The following is a 17,313-nucleotide window of genomic DNA, read 5'->3' on the forward strand; positions in this document are numbered from 1 at the left end:
CACCCTCAGCTGCACCCTCAGCTCCACCATCAGCTGCACCCTCAGCTGCATCCTCACCCTCAGCTCCACCCTCAGCAGCACCCTCAGCTGCACCCTCAGCTGCACCCTCAGCTGCACCCTCAGCTCCACCCTCAGCAGCACCCTCAGCAGCGATCATACAGCTGATAATGTGTGCAGTAAACACACACTTCACTGATTTGCTGTGTGTGTTTGCGCTCTGTGCGTCATCTCAAGTCAGATTCTGATTGGTTGGTTTTCAGATGAAGGTCGCAGCTGAAACACGATCATCAGACGATCTGCTCCAGAAACTGACGATAGTTTTGTCTCTAAAACATCAGAAAGACGTTTCTTTTGTACGAACAGTCCGACACACGATGAGATTCAGTTTAGTGTCTCGTGAGACGAAGACGAGGACGAGGACGAGGACGAGGACACACCTCAGGAGCTGGAACAACGAACCTAACCTCACCGAGTCTCTGGTGCCAGACTGGTGTCAGCTGTATTGAAGTCTATAGGAGATGATGGAGAAACACTGACTCCCAACGCATCTACATCACCTGATGGAGAAATGTTCAGGTGTTAACCTCTCTGAAGTGTTCGTTCATTCTCTGGAGGCATTTATTCATCAGGTGATGTAGATGTGTTTCTCCATCATCTCCCATAGACTTCAATACAGCTGACACCAGTCTGGCACCAGAGACTCAGTGAGGTCATGACCCTTCTGTCTTTTGTAGGTTCTTTGGCTGGAAGCAGGAAATCTTTGTGATTATCAAAGTAGTTACCAATAAAATCTCTGCTGATGGTCTAATCAATGAGTGGACTGATCAATGAGTGGACTGATCAGTCACATGGTGATAAGTATCTCCAGTCCAGGGCTGCAGTGACACACTGTGGTGTTTATGATCATCATACAATAAACTTGTTGAATGTTATTTTTAAAGTCGTCACGTTTGTCAGAACATGTTTGTGAAATTATAATAAAGCATTTGTTCAACTAAAAACCTGCTTTCATTCTGTTAACAGACATTTTAACTTAATAATTAATCATAATAATCATATTCATTGTGTAACACTGTGATATTCTCACAGTGAGATCTACGACTGAACTGGAGGAGACGTCTCTGGTGGTCGATGGCTCCTCGAAAACATCTGATCTGAAACTAAACACCTGAAGAAGTTCAGCAGGAGCTTCATCATCACGTCCTGCTGCACTGAAGCTGCTCCTGAAACACTCACCTGCTGCAGCATCAATCAGCTGTTTCCTCTGAACACGTGACATGAACCTGCATTTAAAATCTGTTGTTTATCATCTTCAGGTGTGTCCTCTCTGACTGAAGATTTTCATCCAGATGTTCACGGAGAGCAGCTGACAGGTGTGTGTGTGTGTGTGTGTGTGTGTGTGTGTGTGTGTGTGTGTGTGTGTGTGCAGGTGAGTCATCAGGTGAGGTCAGTGAGGAGCCTCCTCGTGTCACTCACCGGGGGGCATGGTGAACCCGGGGGGCAGCTGGATGGTGGTCTGCTGCTGAGGCCGGACAGCCAGGGGAGGCTGAGGAGCCGCCGCTCGGGTCGAGCTCGCCACCAGCCCGGGTCTCTGCTGCTGGATGGAGGTGGCCACCACAGGTGCGCCCGGCGGCCTCACCACAGCCACCGCGGGCTGAACCACTCCGTTCACGGCAGGCTTGATCCCGGCGGGAGCCAGGGTGACAGCAGCTGTACTGGTCCCGGTCTGAGTCTGGCTGACGGGGGACTGGACTGCAACAGGCGGAGGGGTGCCCGCCAGGATGACGGAGTTTCCCGAAACCGGCTGGCTGGGCACCAACATCTTGGTGTGCATCAGAGGGTTGCTGTGGTTCACAACCTGAGAGGTGGAGGCTGACGGGGAGGGGGCTCCCTGGGTCACCAGCTTTGGGTCGACACCGTTCTGAGCGACGCTGGCCACCGGGCCGGGGTGTCTCTGCAGAGCTCCAGCGGGAGACGCCGCTGAGGACTGAGGTACAGGAAACCCGGGCTGTGCAGCCATGGAGGCGATGATGGTGGAGCCGCCAGCACTGACAGTACTTATGACGGTGCTGGCCCCGGCTGGAGGAGCGGCAGCGGGCGAGTTCACCAACTTTACGGCTCCGTTGTTGCCGTTTAAACTTTGTAATCCGGGAGACGCGGTCCTGATCGCCTCCGCCGCGGGGGCGACGCTGGTGCTGGGAGCCGCGCTCGGACCCAGGACAGCAGCCCGGTGGAAGCTAGCAGCCGCGGACTGAGTGGTCAAAGTTACGGGTCCCGGTACGGAGGGAATAGTGGGAGGAGATGCTCCAACTGTTTGCAGACTAGCTCCGGTGGATATTACGGCCCCGGCAGCGACAGAGGAGGTAGAGGAGGACAGAGTTTTGCCGGAGAGCGGCTCATTAGCGCCGGGTTCCTGGTTTAACCCCGCTTTTGGATGCCCTTGTTGCGGCTGCTCCAGAGACCCCACTTGATCGCGCACTTTCCCTGAGAACTGACTGACAGCGGCCGGAGCTCCCTCCCGTTTCCCGTCGGAATATGAAGCAGCGGGAACCTTTCGATCGCCGAGTTGTGATTCCAGAGAGCCAACTAAGTCGCTAACTGCTTTCTCATCCACCTCATTGGAGAGCATGTCCTCCAGTGGGTCGGAGGCTCCCGCCATCTTTGATGTTGGACCGTTGTGCAAATCGTATTTTAGAATGTACGCATGCGCGGAGGATCGGTGTTGTTTTCGAGCAGAGAAATAGAATAACTAGATTTGATGTGTTAGCTCTGGCGCTAAGTGAAGATAGACTGACTTTACTAACAGCTGCAGGTTAAAGAGCCTCTGTTTGTTGATTGGATCTGTTATTGATTGGATCTGTTATTGATTGGTTCTGTGGATCATGGGCAGCTCACAATGTTTGACAATAAAATCCATGCATACTATGTCCGCTTACTAGTTTGTAAGATTTGATAATGATTAATTGTATCTTTTCAGTTTAATATCACAGTAAACTGAGTATCTTTATATTCTCTATAGATTCTCTATCTATGTAGTGATTTGTTTTTCCCAACCTATTATTTCCAAGGTCAGAAATCACTTTAAAATGATTTGTTCAAAGTATTTCTGCCTAAAACTGATCCTGACTGCAGCTCATGTGATGTTTAATTCTATATTTTCTACGGTATTTATGTTTATAATAGGTCTAATATCGAAGGTTGGACCGTTTGTTGGACAAAACAAACATTATCAAGACAATTCTCACTATTTTCAGTCTGATTTTGACAAACAAAACAATCAGCAGATGAATCCAGAAGGAAAATAATTAGTAGTGTCAGTCCTGTACAATACTGTTTTGATATAATACATATTCTATGCATTGAGTACTTTTACTCTAATACTTTAAATACATACTTTTATCTCAGTAACAGTTTCAAAGCAGTGCTTTTACTTGTAACAGGGTATTTTTACAGTGAGATATTATCAGAATCAGAAATACTTTATTTTTAATTTACATACATTTATTAGTACTTGTACTTGTGTAAAGGATCTAAATACTTCTCCGCCACTGTTACAACAGTACCGCTGGTTGTTTGCTCTTCTATCTTGCACAGATCTATAGTCCACGGCGCAGCGTAAACGCGCGATATTATGATTTCCCGTTAGCCCCCGCGCTCAGAGCCATTCGATGGAGGATGAGGTAGCCATGTTGTAGCGGTGAGAAGAGCGACTTGGTGGAAAAGCACAAACCGGACACATTTGGTGTAGAATCGTTACTGTCGACCGCGCGGTTCGGAGGAGCCGTCCATTCTGTTCCCTGTTCGGACTGCCGAGTTCTAGAAGACACCATGAGCGGCGGGACGCCATACCTCGGCAGCAAAATCAGCCTGATTTCGAAGGCCGAGATTCGCTACGAAGGAATCCTCTACACTATTGACACCGAGAACTCGACTGTCGCACTTGCTAAAGGTAACTCAGCTAGTCGGCTAATGCTGTTGTACACCTGCTAGCATGAGTCCCTGTTGTGTGCCAGTGTGCAGTGTTTATTCTTATGTTCTGAATCAAGATTAACATGTCATTCAGTGCTAGACGGGGGTTCAACAATCCGGTGTGTTCCGGTTTAATGCAGAGTCGTATCGTCAACAAATTAATAATGTTAGCCAGGTGGCTAGCGTTAGCTTTCTAACATAAGCTAACAGGCTTATGCTAGCATGCTATAGCGTTACCATTATCGAGCAGTAACGTTGCGCTAGGATGCTAAAACATCCGTCATGACAGCTAATAGCAACATTACTTCGTCCCATAAAGAATTTAATTGCAGAAACGAAAACGACACAATAAAGACCTCCTGACATTTTAATGACCTCTGACGCTCTGAAGACTCATTAACTGTTAATCTGTGTTTGTAACATGAGTCAGCTTTCCAAGTTGTCAGCTAGCGTTAGCAGGTCGGCTAGCTGTATGTAAGCAGTGCAGCAGTGACACGTTCATGTAAACCTACAGGGACATGTTGATGTGACGTTCACTGACGGGCAGTTTTAATCAGTTTCAGGTGAGAACGAAGCGGCTTAATGTGGCAAGCTGAACATCTGACGTCACTGAGTGCGCACTCCTCTCACCTGGTTCACTAACAACAGATTATGACGACAAACTGTTTAATGAAACTTGTGTCAGCGGTCTGTGTCCCTGTGATGAGCAGCCAGGTACAACAAGTTACCAGTGATGTAACTTTAATATAACAGAACATTTAATAATTCTGTTTCACAACTGAAATGATTAATCTGTCGTTGGAAGACTCAATAACTGATTTGATAATCAATGAAACATTTAAGTCACTTTAATCCAAACAGCCAGACGTCTGCTCCTCAGGACGTCCTGCTCTCTGTGATAGGAAACTGATTATATCTGCATCATTTCGGACTAGACAACACATTAAATATTGAAATCCTGGTTATTCATGACAATTTCCTGACTGTCAAGAATCTCCATAGATATTTATGTATTTGACACCGGTACCGGCCCAGATCAAGTCTTCAAACATCTTGTGATGTCTGACCAGCAGTCCACAACCCAGAGATACCTGATTCTCATGGAAGATGAGGAAAACATGAAAATATTTACAAATTAAGACGTTGTGACAAAATGATTGTGACTCTAATGATTATGTGAATATTTAAGTTTCGTTATAGCTGCTGGGTTTTAAACATGAGTGCGTCAGAATCCTGATGTGAGCGGTGGATGTGTCGCTGCTCACAGTTGTGATGTATTGATCTTGTATCGCTGCACTTCACCAGACAGTTGTCATCATTTAACATCCGAGATACACAATAAAATATAACAGACGACCTGGTGAAGCCAATTCTGCTATTGACAATTTTGTTGACATGTCACACCTGGACAAATGTTTCCTCCTTTAACCTGTGGGGATACCTGTGAGGCTAACTGTGAGCTGTTTGCTTCTTGTCAGTCCGTTCCTTCGGCACAGAGGACCGGCCCACCGACAGGCCCATCCCACCTCGAGACGACACCTTCGAGTACATCATCTTCAGAGGCAGCGACATCAAGGACCTGACTGTGTGTGAACCGCCCAAACCAACATGCTCTCTTCCTCAGGACCCCGCCATAGTCCAGGTACACCTTCACACGCACAGCTGGAGGGTGAGGTGTGTTCTGGGACAGCGCAGTGTAACAGTAACCCTCTCTGTTTCCTCGTCAGTCGTCCATGAGCTCCAGCTCCTCGTCTTCTGCAGCCGCGGCTCCGACTCCGTTCCAGTCTGCTGGTTCCTACGGCCTCTTCAACCGAGCTCCAGTTCCTGCCTATAACCAGTTCAGCGCCAGTCCGCTGGTTTCCCCTCAGTTTGGACCAGTTGGTGTTGGTAAGCACAACACTTGGGCTCATCGTAGAGCCTCGAGCATATCAGTCTTGTGTTTTATGGGCATGATCTCCAAGGGTTCAGGGTCTCGCTGTGGCTCTCGCACCACGTAAATCATGCCAGAGAAAGTGAGGAGGGACTGAATCCTGGCATCAGTGTGACTTCAGACAGGCGAGGCCGTCACTCTCCTCCCCCACATGTAATATATAATATATAAATATAATGTAGAAATATAACTATAGTGTAAGTGACTGTGAGCTTCACTGAGAGGTTGGTGGATTCATCAGAACATAACGGCACGTGAACATTTATTCAGTAATGTTAAAGTTGTGTGAGGAGCCTCACTTCACTGTTTCTGTCTAGATGAATTCAATGAAGATTGCATTTTATATATTATATATAAAATAACTAACCATTTTTTGTATTGGTGATTAAACTGACGGCTGATCTCCATCGATACGTGACTGAGCTGATATTATCAACTGGTGTCCATTTAGACATTCAAGTTTATTCAGTCAAACTTTTATTATATAGCTTCATATATATATATATATATATATATATATATATATATATATATATATATATAGTGTGTGTGTGTGTGTGTGTGTGTGTATATGTATATATGTGTGTGTGTGTGTGTGTGTATATGTATATGTGTGTGTGTGTGTGTGTGTGTATATGTATATATGTGTGTGTGTATGTGTGTGTGTATATGTATGTATATATGTGTGTGTGTGTGTGTGTATATGTATATATGTGTGTGTGTGTGTGTGTGTGTGTATATGTATATATGTGTGTGTGTGTGTGTGTGTGTGTGTGTGTATGTATGTATATATGTGTGTGTATATGTATGTATATGTATATATATATGTATATGTGTATATATATATATATATATGTCTTTTTAAATCAAAATGCAGTTCAGTGTTTTACAAGTGACTGAATAAAAACGTGGGATATTAATAATGAACTTGATGAAGTAACAGATAACAAAAGATAAAAAACAAGCCATAAAATATTGCACATAAAAGTTGTTTTTCGAAAATGTTACTAAAATATAACAACAGTGAAATATAATGATATTGTTAGAAGTGTTTGTTAGACTCATTTTAGGGGAAAATCATCACATTTAAGAAGCTGAACCAGATATTTGACGATTTTGATAGAAAAGTTATTGATATGATTGTTTACCACAGCAGTTGGCAGCTGATTGTCCTTCGATGGACTCATTGATCAGTCGTGTGATCGATCAGCTCGGTTCATGTCAACATGCAGTTTTTAGTTTCCATCATTGATTTCAATCAGCTGGACGAAATAACAGAAACACTTTCAGTACTGATCCAACAATCAGCAGCTTCAACACAAACTGAACATTGTGACTCGTGACTGGACTGAACAGAACACAGAGCTGATGTAGTGAGGCTGCTGTGACATAATGAACACATGAACTTCATCAGTAGTCATGAATGACAGCTTGTAAACATCAACATGTTGTCATGTCACTCTGACAGGAAACCATCCAGAACCATCCAGAACCATCCAAACTGTTAATTAAACGTCAGCGTGTTCTTCCTCTCGTGTCCAACACGTTTCAGGACCCACGGGAGATTTTCTCTTCTCCTCATGTGTTTGTTCGCTGTGGGAGGAAACAGTGGATCAGTTTGATTGATCAGGATTGATTGTTGAATTAAACAAAACATTTTGTGGTTCCAGTCTTAAACACAACGATTTTATGTGTTAACTGTCGAACTGTGTGTGTGTGTGTGTGTGTGTGTGTGTGTGTGTGTGTGTGTGTGTTTGTTATGATACAGCCTCAGCTGTCTCGCACACACACACACACACACACACACACACAGCTGAGGGGTAAACTGACTGATTCAGTCTTTGAGTTCATTCACTCTTTAAAGGAGCTGAGAGTGTTGCTGCTGTTCCTCCACACAGGACGATCAGTGGGCTCGGCCCGGCCTCAGGGCGGCGCTGTGGGCTCGGCCCGGCCTCAGGGCGGTGCTGTGGGCTCGGCCCGGCCTCAGGGCGGCGCTGTGTGTGCTCTCACCCCACCAGCTGGCACCAAATCACATGTGACTCATTTACACCAGCGTGGAAACTAATCAGAACCGTCTGTTAAACACTTCACTGACCAGCGGATCTGTGTAGAACCTGCAGAACCAGACCGCTGGTGTTTGTTTCACTGGACACTTTGAATGTTTGGTACATTTTCTTTCCTTTATGTTGAAGCTGTGTTTGATTCAACAGAATCAACCAGGTCACAGGTGTAAACTGGACGGGCTGCATGCGATGAGCTCAGCTTCACAACCTTTGAAGACTTTTACACTGAAGCTGCTTTCACACCTGCTGGTGTCGGACTGAACATCGCGGTGTCAGTGAGGTGTGAACCATCAGGTTCACTGCAGGATGAGGAGATGAAGTCAAACATTCGTTTGTATCTCACATGTTTGATTGTTCAGAGGAACAAACAAAGTGTTTCCTTCAGGAAGAGTCGACACGAAGCGGAAATAAAGTAAAGGTTGTTTTGTGGGTAAAAGCAAACAGAAACTGCTGACGTCATGAATCATGTCATCACTTCCTGTGACTGACTGAAAACATTGTCAGTGTGGAGCGATGATGATGATGAGGCTGTAACCTTCCTCACATTAACACAGTAAACTAACAAATGTCTGATTTCATCATGTTTCCATCGTTTGACTGTCGCCTGGAGCTCTTTGTCATGTCCTCTTCTTCTTCTGTGGTTTATTATCTCCATCTGCCAATCAGCTCACTGACACAACAAACATCCAGTCAGTTATTTTCAAGAGTTTTTGGAGCTTCAGTGTGAATCTGAGCTTCAGTTGGATTAAACTAGAGACGTTTGTTTGGTCACCAGCAGAGTTTAATGAGCAGATTTCACACAAACAAACAGAAGAATGTCCATTTGTCCTGAACAGACCCGTGTCTAAGCATGCTGAGGTTCAGCTGAGGTTCAGCTTCGCTTGGTGCGGTCCAGCTGACTGCCCTCTGTCGGTGTTAACTAATGTTCAGGTTGATTCAGTCGAGTCGTCCACAGCGTGAAGCACTAACCCTGATCTCTGCCCCGTTTGCCCCAGGACGCAGCAGCCCCAGCCTGGACCCGTTGCGGAAGAGCCCCACCCTGGAGCAGGTGATCCAGACTGCCCCATCGGCCCCGACCGCCGCCACCACGGCTCCGGCCCCCGGCCTGGGACGCAGGAGCCCCGCCCACGGTCGCACAGCCCCCTCCGGCAGCGGTCCGAGCGGCCAGAAGGTCCAGCAGCAGGAGGGCGTGGACACGAGGAGGGGTGAGACTGTGAGGGGAGGCCGCAGCAGCCAGGGCTGGTCTGCACCCCGAACCATCACCGCTGTAGATAGGGCCTCAACTGCAGGGCTGACCCACTCTGTCTTCAGCCACGCAGGTGAGACCTCAGGCTGCACACGGAGTCACGTCTCAGTCCTGAGCACACACGAGACACAAAACGCTGAAATCATTTCATTTGAGCAAACAAAGTCAAGATGCATCAATCGATCAGCTGATCAGTGTCTATCACACACCACCAGCCCGAGTGCATCAGGTCGATCGCTGTAGCCGAGTCACGAGTCATTTAGTCTACAGTGTTTTATTTTAAGCCTTCAGCTTTTAAACATCTAAAGAACGGTGGACTTTTATTGTGAAGAATTCAGAGGAAGTAAAACGTGTTTATCAGTTTTAATGTGGCTTTGTTAGTGATTCTCTCCTGACGACGACTCGACACACCTTCACCAGGTAGCTCTGTTGTCATGGAAATACAAGGAGTGAGTTCATCTGTCAAACATCTATCAGGTGTTTAATGAGTTTATTTATTTTTCATGCGCTATGGTAATCACTGTGTTTCTCTTCATGTCACTGCTCTCAGGTTTTTGTGTTTCCAGCCAAGCAGATCTGATTGGCTGCTTCTGATTGGCTGCTTCTGATTGGCTGTTTTGTCTGAACAAACGTTAACAAGAGACGATGTGAAGAAAACTGAGTGAAAGCTGAAAAAAGACTTGATTCTTGTTTTTGCTCAAATGAAATGTTCCTGATTTTGATTAGTGTCTGAAACAGAATGAATGTTCAGTGAAGAAACGTCTCCGGCGGCGCTGCTCAGGACTGAGGTCCAACTAAAACTCTATAGTCTTAAAGAATAACTTGTGTGATCTGTTAACGTTTTGTTCCAGAGGTCCCACATATGAAACCGTTGTGCCTTTGTCTGAAGGTAGGAGACTAGCGCCTCCTGGCTGTTTTCTCCTGACTGTTGACGTTGTTTTGAAGAATAAAAGCTTCTGCTGTTCCAGGAACAGACGCCCCCAAAGTCCCCAAACCAGAGAGCGAGCAGGCGCGAGCTGAAGGCAGGGAGCCCAGTAAACGCTCCACAGGTTAAACCCTCCTCTGCTCTGCTCTGCTCTGACACCATCAACAGCCATCAGACTGCATGCTGTCAGCTTTCCTTTCAGCCCGTGGAGCTCATCCTCTCATCCTGTAGCAGCCGAGCCTTCATCCCTCTGACCTGATTTTCTTTGCTAGTGAACATGTGTGCAGATTGACATGCTGCTCATGTCAATGGATTGACGGCGATGAGACGTTGTCAGCTGGTGTCTTCATACCTGAGAATGCCCCTGAATGATTTACTGCATTTCCTCCATGTTTGATGTGATTTTAGCTGTAGTTTTACGGCTCTTCACTAACTCATGTTCTTCTGCCATAGTGGATGTGCTTTGGTTTACTGCCTCATGTGTTCCCACGTGGTGTGTTTGTGGTCACGACCTCTGAAACCTGATTTATCAGGCAGCTGATGTTTCCTGTCACTCTGTCGTGTAGTGGCTGCTGGTGCACCGGCTAACCGCCGCGGGCGAGGAGGCGGACACCGCGGCAGAGGACGCTTCAACGTTCGCCGAGACGGACCCATGAAGTTTGAGAAAGACTTTGACTTCGAGAGCGCCAACGCCCAGTTCAACAAGGAGGAGATCGACAGAGAGTTTCAGAGCAAGCTGAAGCTGAAAGGTATCTTCTGTTTGACTGGATCCAGGAAGAAATGAGGGTTCAGGCCTGTTAGATGCGTCTGAACACTTCTCACGGTTTGTTGAGACTGAAGATGTTCAGGAGGTTATACAGCTGTTGAGAAAACGTTTTCTGCTGCTGGACTTGAAAAAACAAAAGTTAATACAAACATTCATTCATTCATTCACACTGTAAGAACAACATGTGAGAAAATATTAGACAAATATTCTGATGTGTGAAAAATAACAGGTTGTTTTGTAACTTCAGACATCTTCAGTCTGTTTTATTGGTCTGAGACACTTAAAACTTCAATATATAAAATCAATATTAATTAATTCCTCGTCGGTTCTGTGACGTGTTCGGGTCGGTCCTGTGGCCTCCACACGAAACCTGTCATGTGACTGACTGTCCACTGTGTCGTCGTTCAGATGAGAAGGCTGAGAAGTCTGAGAAGGCCGTGAACGGAGAAGATAAGGGAGACTCTGGTGTGGAGACCCAGAACAGTGAGGGGAACGCTGACGAGGAGGGCGACCCGCTCGGACCCAACTGCTACTACGACAAGTCCAAGTCCTTCTTCGACAACATCTCCTGTGATGACACCAGGTAGACACACAGACAGACAGACAGACAGCTCACATGAGTCTTCATCATCACCGTGACAACAACTGAATCATGTTTCTGTCACACTGACTCATTTTCTCTTCTCCAGGAAAGCAAATGAAAAGTCTGGCGGCTCAGCTTTCCCGAGGTAACTCCTCCTCCTCGTCTTCCTCCTCCTCCTCCTCCTCCTCTCGTAACTCTTAATTAGTATTTGTGTTTAATAAACATTTTTATTGTAGCTGGTTAGCATGCAGCAGAGGTTTAACTCCACAGAGCGCTGTGTGGAGTTGATCTCTGGTTGCTGCTGAAGCTCCAACACATAAAATGAATGAAAACTTAGTTGAGTTGACAGGGGTAGACAATAAGGGAAATTTGCCACGGGCCCATTTCTTTTGCTTTTGAAGATCACTGCAGGGTTCCCGCGGGGTCTTAAAAAGTCTTAAAAGCATTGAATTTATGAATTTGGAAATAATACCTTAAAAAGACTTGAAAAAGTCTTGAATTTTGATATCTGGGTCTTAAATTTTGTGCTGTATGTAACTTCTCCGTATCCCATTTTCCGTCACCTCCTCCTGCAGGGAGCGGAGGCAGACCTGGGCCGAGGAGAGGAGGATGAACGCCGAGACGTTCGGCATCCCTCTTCGTCAGGGCCGAGGACGCGGAGGTTACCGCGGACGTGGCGGGATGGGCTTCCGTGGAGGTCGGGGTCGTTCGGCTAGCCGAGGGTCCTTCGGGCCGCCACAGGGAGGCGGCGGCTTCAGGGGAGGATACAGAGGAAACCAGGCTGGACGGGAGTTTGCCGACTTATCAGCGTACAGGGTACAAGTTGATTTATTGCTTTCATGTGACGAATGAGATGATCAGTAGATTTTTACCTTTTGACTTGTTACAGCTCATTTCTGTCCGTCTGAACTCTTTAAAGTTGACTTCAGTGTTTGAACACGTCTGATTGTTTTCAGGTCACGCAACACAAACTAAGTGAAAACTGCTTCTGTGATCTGTCGTGGAGCTAAAACCTGATTTAACTGTCGGGATCAATTCATCAGTATTTTTTATATATTTAATCAATGAATTGTTGAGTCTATTAAATGTTCTGATAAATGAGCTGAATGATGAAGTCAGTCAGACAGTTGATTAAATAATACTGAAATCAAAGAATTACATTAATTTATAATTCAGACTGGAGCTGTGAATTCATGTAAACAACAACAACAACAAGACTCGACTTTAAATGTGTCCTGATGCAACAAATCAAAATATTAATCATATTATTGTTACGAGGTGACGATGGAAGAGTCCAATCTGCCCATCAGAGAAGCTTTCTGATGAAGTTCTGAGGGATTCATGATGAAGTTCTGAGGGATTCATGATGAAGTTCTGAGGAATTCATGATGAAGTTCTGAGGGATTCATGATGAAGTTCTGAGGGATTCATGATGAAGTTCTGAGGGATTCATGATGAAGTTCTGAGGGATTCATGATGAAGTTCTGAGGGATTCATGATGAAGTTCTGAGGGATTCATGATGAAGTTCTGACGAGCTGCAGAGAAGAAAACAAAGGTCACATCATACATCTTGACCTACTTTCATCCTTCAGATACAAACACAACATCCTGTATTTGTTGATCTGACGGGTTTTCAGGGAGATTAATGATCCTGGTTGGTCCCACAATGTCTCCAGCTGCTGGACGATCCAACAGAACATCACGTTTTCTGTTTGGTTCACAGTGTCAAGTGTCTGGTTCCGTCTCCAGTGAACTAAAGTGTCATCTGTAGTAACGTTTGCTGTGAGCTGAAACTGACCCGTTTTAATTCAGAATGTCTGTCTGGTTTCTGTCGTTTGTTCCAGAAGGACAACAAAGTGGCTGCGTAGTCTGGACCAGAGAAGAATCTACACGAGGTGGAACTTCTTCACGCTTCAATGGAAAACAAATAGTTTGAGTTTTGTTGACTAAAATTATGAAGATTGTCTACTAGTTGTATATTTGTCACCAGCACTGGGGTAGACTGCTCGAATACAACGATGGAAACAACAACAGCGCAGTTTATCAGAAAAAAACATTTTAAAAAGTCCAAATCTCTTCAAAGTAATTTCCAGGTGGCTGAAATAATTCTGTACAAATGTCATATTTCAGAGTAACTGTTTTGTTTTTCACTGAACGATGTTCGGCCCTTTCTAAACCTTCTTGATGATCTTTTGTTAGCTGTCGAGGGTCGTCCACACGAGTTGTTTGACTCACTGACATAGCTTTATTTGGGGGTGGGGGTGGGGGTGGGGGGGTTCAGTCTATCCTGTAACGTAACTTCAGCACCAACCAGCCCGCAGGCCCAGTCACACCTTTCTAACATGTATTTTTCTACTCTAACATAGACTCTGATGCCGTTCTGTAGTCGGCCCGCTCACCGTCGGCTCTCCCACCTGTCTTCAGTCGCTGTGCTCGTGATTCTCACCTGAAGTCGCTTTTCAGTTTTCTGTTCTTCTGTTCCTTCACTCGGTGTCACAGTGTAACAGTAGAGTAGGAGCTGCTGGTAGTCAACATGTACTCCACTGGTTTCTGTGGTAGATTTTACTCCCAGTCCACAAGCTAACTCGGTCTGGGACTCAGATGGATCAAAGGTCAAAGTTCAGCCGCTTTCTTCTTTATCTCTTCACCTGTTTTTCTGTGAGTGACTTTGTTCACGAGTCTCCGGTTTGTTTGCTTCAGTTAGTTACAGCTGCAGAGTAAATCCACACAGACGAGGGCGGAAACCTGCTTTAATGCACTCGAAGCTTCTCAGAGAGACGAGTGGAAGATTCAACGTGTCTAAAACACATGAAGGGAATAAATCCAATGACCAACATGTTAAAAAGACAATTATTTATTTAGTGTTTTCTCTTTAATAACAAAGAAAAGTTCACTTTGAATTTTATACATTAAACATGTTGATCCTGTGAACTCTGCACAACATCAGTCATCTGATGATCGCAGATCTGTAGAAAAGCTGCACTGATGGGACAAAAGATGAAAATGATTAAAGAGTTTAAAAAGAAAATAGAGTTTAAAAAAAACTCAGTGGTCCGACTCGTCTTCTGTGGCGGTCCCAACATCAGAACTTCCTGAAGGGATTGAAATAAAATGACAACACAGAAAACGAAGACGTGTCTAACACGTCAGTCCAGCAGACAGCAGCAACCAGTGATACTAAAAATATGAACTTTATTTAAACTTTAACTTACTAACAGTTGAAAAAACTACACAATAACACAAAGTCAATTAAACAATCTGCAAAATAGAAACGAAAACGGGAAAGAGAAACTTTTTCTTCCTACAGATAAAAAATCTGAGTAAATGTGATGAATGGAATTATTATTATTATTAATAATGTTTCATCTTCATGTTTTGTCTTGATTTGATTCACAACAAAGACGATTTGTTAATTTAACAAAGACAAAGTAAAATAATTGTTTTAAATTAAATTCTGACAGAATAAATAAATAAATGAACGTGTGTTTTGTTTTTAGACACTTTGAATCTTCCACAGAGACGTTTGTGTTCATCCACTCAGTGTGTGTTTGGCTGTTTGTCGGGCTGCTTCATGAGACACACTAATTTATAAACACACACACACACACACACAGTCCACCGGCTCACAGGTAATCTGATCCACCTGGTCCAGTTCGGCGCCACACAGTCAACCTGACGCCACTAACGTTGTCCCACGGTGCTGCACAGCCCGCTAAAGCTACAGGAAGTGATGTCATCTATAGATGGAAAATAAAAGACTAGAAAAATTAGCTAGCTGTCTGCGTGTAGCAACACTCAGACGTACTCTGGAGGCCGTGACGGGTCGGGTCTGACGAGTCCTCCTGGCCCGGCATCATTTCAGTGGTGTTTTGATCGGATTTGAAATGTAGAGTTGCACTTTTGCGAAGTTGATGAAGAAATCCTGCAGTTTTCTTTTCATCTGTCCTGAGATTGTATCCAGCTAACGGACGCCGTGACGTCGTCATGGTAACAGACTCCCGACAATGAACTGGTTCAACATGATGAATATTGATCTTCAGAACCGGGTCAAACTCATTTCATCAGAAAAGTTTGAAAAATATTCACTTTGATTATTTGCAGCTAATTTTCTTGTAGTCCTGGAAGTTCAGTGAAGATCTGTGCGGACCCGGGTCTGGTTCTGTAAAGATGTTCTTGGCTTTGACTCCAGAATCACTAAATCCCCAAATAATTGTGAGAAGATGTCCGGCTGACACGCAGCGCTGCTTTAAAGTACTGAACTGTGCTCAGGACGTGTGCAGGAAATGAGCTGCAGAACAACGACGTCTCACCAGAGACCAGACGGACCTAACGGAACCAGAGAGCTGAGTTGTTGTTTGATGCAGCTGCTGTTGAACTGAGTGTGAATCTGATGATAAACTGGACTGAACTGGTTCTTGATTCCTGTAACTGAAGCTGTTTCACCCAGCGGACAGTCTGAAGGAGCTTTGAGGAAACTGAGTCGGACACAACAAGAAAACCTGCAGCGCCTCCAGAACACGCAAACTCCCAATCAATCAATATATTGATCAGTGATGACGTCATCGTAGCGTTTTAATGATGTTAAACTGCAGAATTTACTGTTGAGTTAATCTGGAATAGAAAAAATGTTTCTCGATCAGTCATCGGAAGAAAGGACAAAGTAATTAAAGGCAATTAATTGATTTAAAATCATGATGCAAAACAAAGAACTTCCCAATATAATAATTTAAAGTATAAATCTGATTATTAATTAGAAAATCAAATGTCATGTAGTTTATGTCTGATTCAGATTGATCAGTGTGTTAGTTGATAATGATAGATTAGTCTTCATATGTTCACATCCATCTTTAAAGTCGGATCTGATCAGCAGCTGAACAAAGCTTTTCTTGTTGTGTTGGACCTGCTGTGGTTCTGATCCAGGACACAGATCTGTTTTTTCTCAGCTCTGTTCTTTAGGGAACATTTCTGAAGGTCGTTCAGGGGATTTATCTGGAGTTCAGTGGTTCTCAGTTCTTCAGCTGTAAAGAAAAGTCGACTTAAACATCATTAAAGCTCCGGGCAGAGCCGGAGAACCAGCCGGGCTCGGACCGTCTCATCAACAGTTTGTTTAATAATTATTTCTTTGAGAGTGGATGTTTGCTTGACACCAGCCGTGTCTGCACACTAAATATGAAGCTACAGCTGCTTAGCAGAGCATAGCATAAAGACTAGACGGGGAGTGATGGCCTGGTTCTGGTAATCTCTACAAAAAAGTGTAAAAACTGGACATGGTTCAGAGCCAGGCTAGTTGTTTCAGTCTTTATGCTAAGCTAAGCTAACCAGCTGCTGACTTTAGCTTCATATTCACTGTACGGACATGAGAGTGGATCAGTGAGAACATTGAGCTGAATGTTTAAAGTCTTTCCAGACGTCGTCGTTTCTCTTCAGATGAGACTCATGAATCTGATCTTCATGATGTTGCTGCTGTGTGACGGACCTCCTGCTGTGTGACGGACCTCCTGCTGTGTGACTCCAGCTCTGCCTGCAGGAGACGAACCTGCTCATCAATACGTTAATATCATGTGATGAATGTGTCCGCTTGTTGGGCTTGGGGCCTGTTTCTGGTTCCTCTGGGGGGAGTTGAGAACCACTGACCTGTAAGAAGTGTTTGTGTGGGGCGGGGGTGGGGGGCGTATGTGCCTGGATATTTAAAGGAAGCCCTTCAGTTCTTCTTCACGTCGGGTTTGGACCGGTGTTGTACACAGAGTCACACAACACTACATGATGCTCGTGTTTCAGTCCCCACAGCGCTCGGTGGAGAGAGATTTTTGATAAAGGTCGTTGATGCAAT

At 45.0% G+C, this 17,313-nt stretch overlaps 2 protein-coding genes across 8 annotated transcripts in view; one reads left to right on the forward strand and one right to left on the reverse strand.

Annotated features, from left to right (window-relative positions):
* LOC311264171 (transcription initiation factor TFIID subunit 4-like) overlaps positions 1-2,892 on the reverse strand; it is a 34,496-nt gene extending 31,604 nt beyond the window's left edge. For all 3 annotated transcript variants that reach the window (XR_014623438.1, XM_084364800.1, XM_084364799.1), the window contains exon 1: positions 1,477-2,892. Coding sequence is in view for 2 of the 3 variants with exons in the window: in XM_084364800.1 (XP_084220926.1) it covers positions 1,477-2,659 (1,183 nt within the window). In the remaining variant the exon portion in view is untranslated. The remainder of the gene's footprint in view (positions 1-1,476) is intronic.
* Positions 2,893-3,641: 749 nt separating this feature from the next.
* On the forward strand, positions 3,642-13,449 carry lsm14aa (LSM14A mRNA processing body assembly factor a). Of its 5 annotated transcripts, none has more exons than XM_084363429.1 (10): positions 3,642-3,949; positions 5,448-5,611; positions 5,697-5,856; positions 8,958-9,281; positions 10,177-10,257; positions 10,700-10,882; positions 11,308-11,482; positions 11,589-11,627; positions 12,058-12,298; positions 13,331-13,449. In XM_084363429.1, the coding sequence occupies exons 1-10, from the start codon at positions 3,829-3,831 to the stop codon at positions 13,349-13,351; spliced, it is 1,509 nt and encodes a 502-aa protein (XP_084219555.1). In that variant the 5' UTR covers positions 3,642-3,828; the 3' UTR covers positions 13,352-13,449. The 5 variants fall into 5 exon arrangements, with proteins under 5 accessions (XP_084219555.1, XP_084219554.1, XP_084219557.1 ...); XM_084363428.1 differs by having other exon boundaries at positions 3,643-3,949; positions 13,328-13,449; XM_084363431.1 differs by having other exon boundaries at positions 3,644-3,949; positions 8,958-9,167; positions 13,328-13,449.
* Positions 13,450-17,313: the final 3,864 nt, after the last annotated feature.

Source organism: Pagrus pagrus (genome assembly GCF_965226575.1).
Source record: "Pagrus pagrus genome assembly, chromosome: 10".
NCBI classification, from domain to species: Eukaryota; Metazoa; Chordata; class Actinopteri; order Spariformes; family Sparidae; genus Pagrus; species Pagrus pagrus.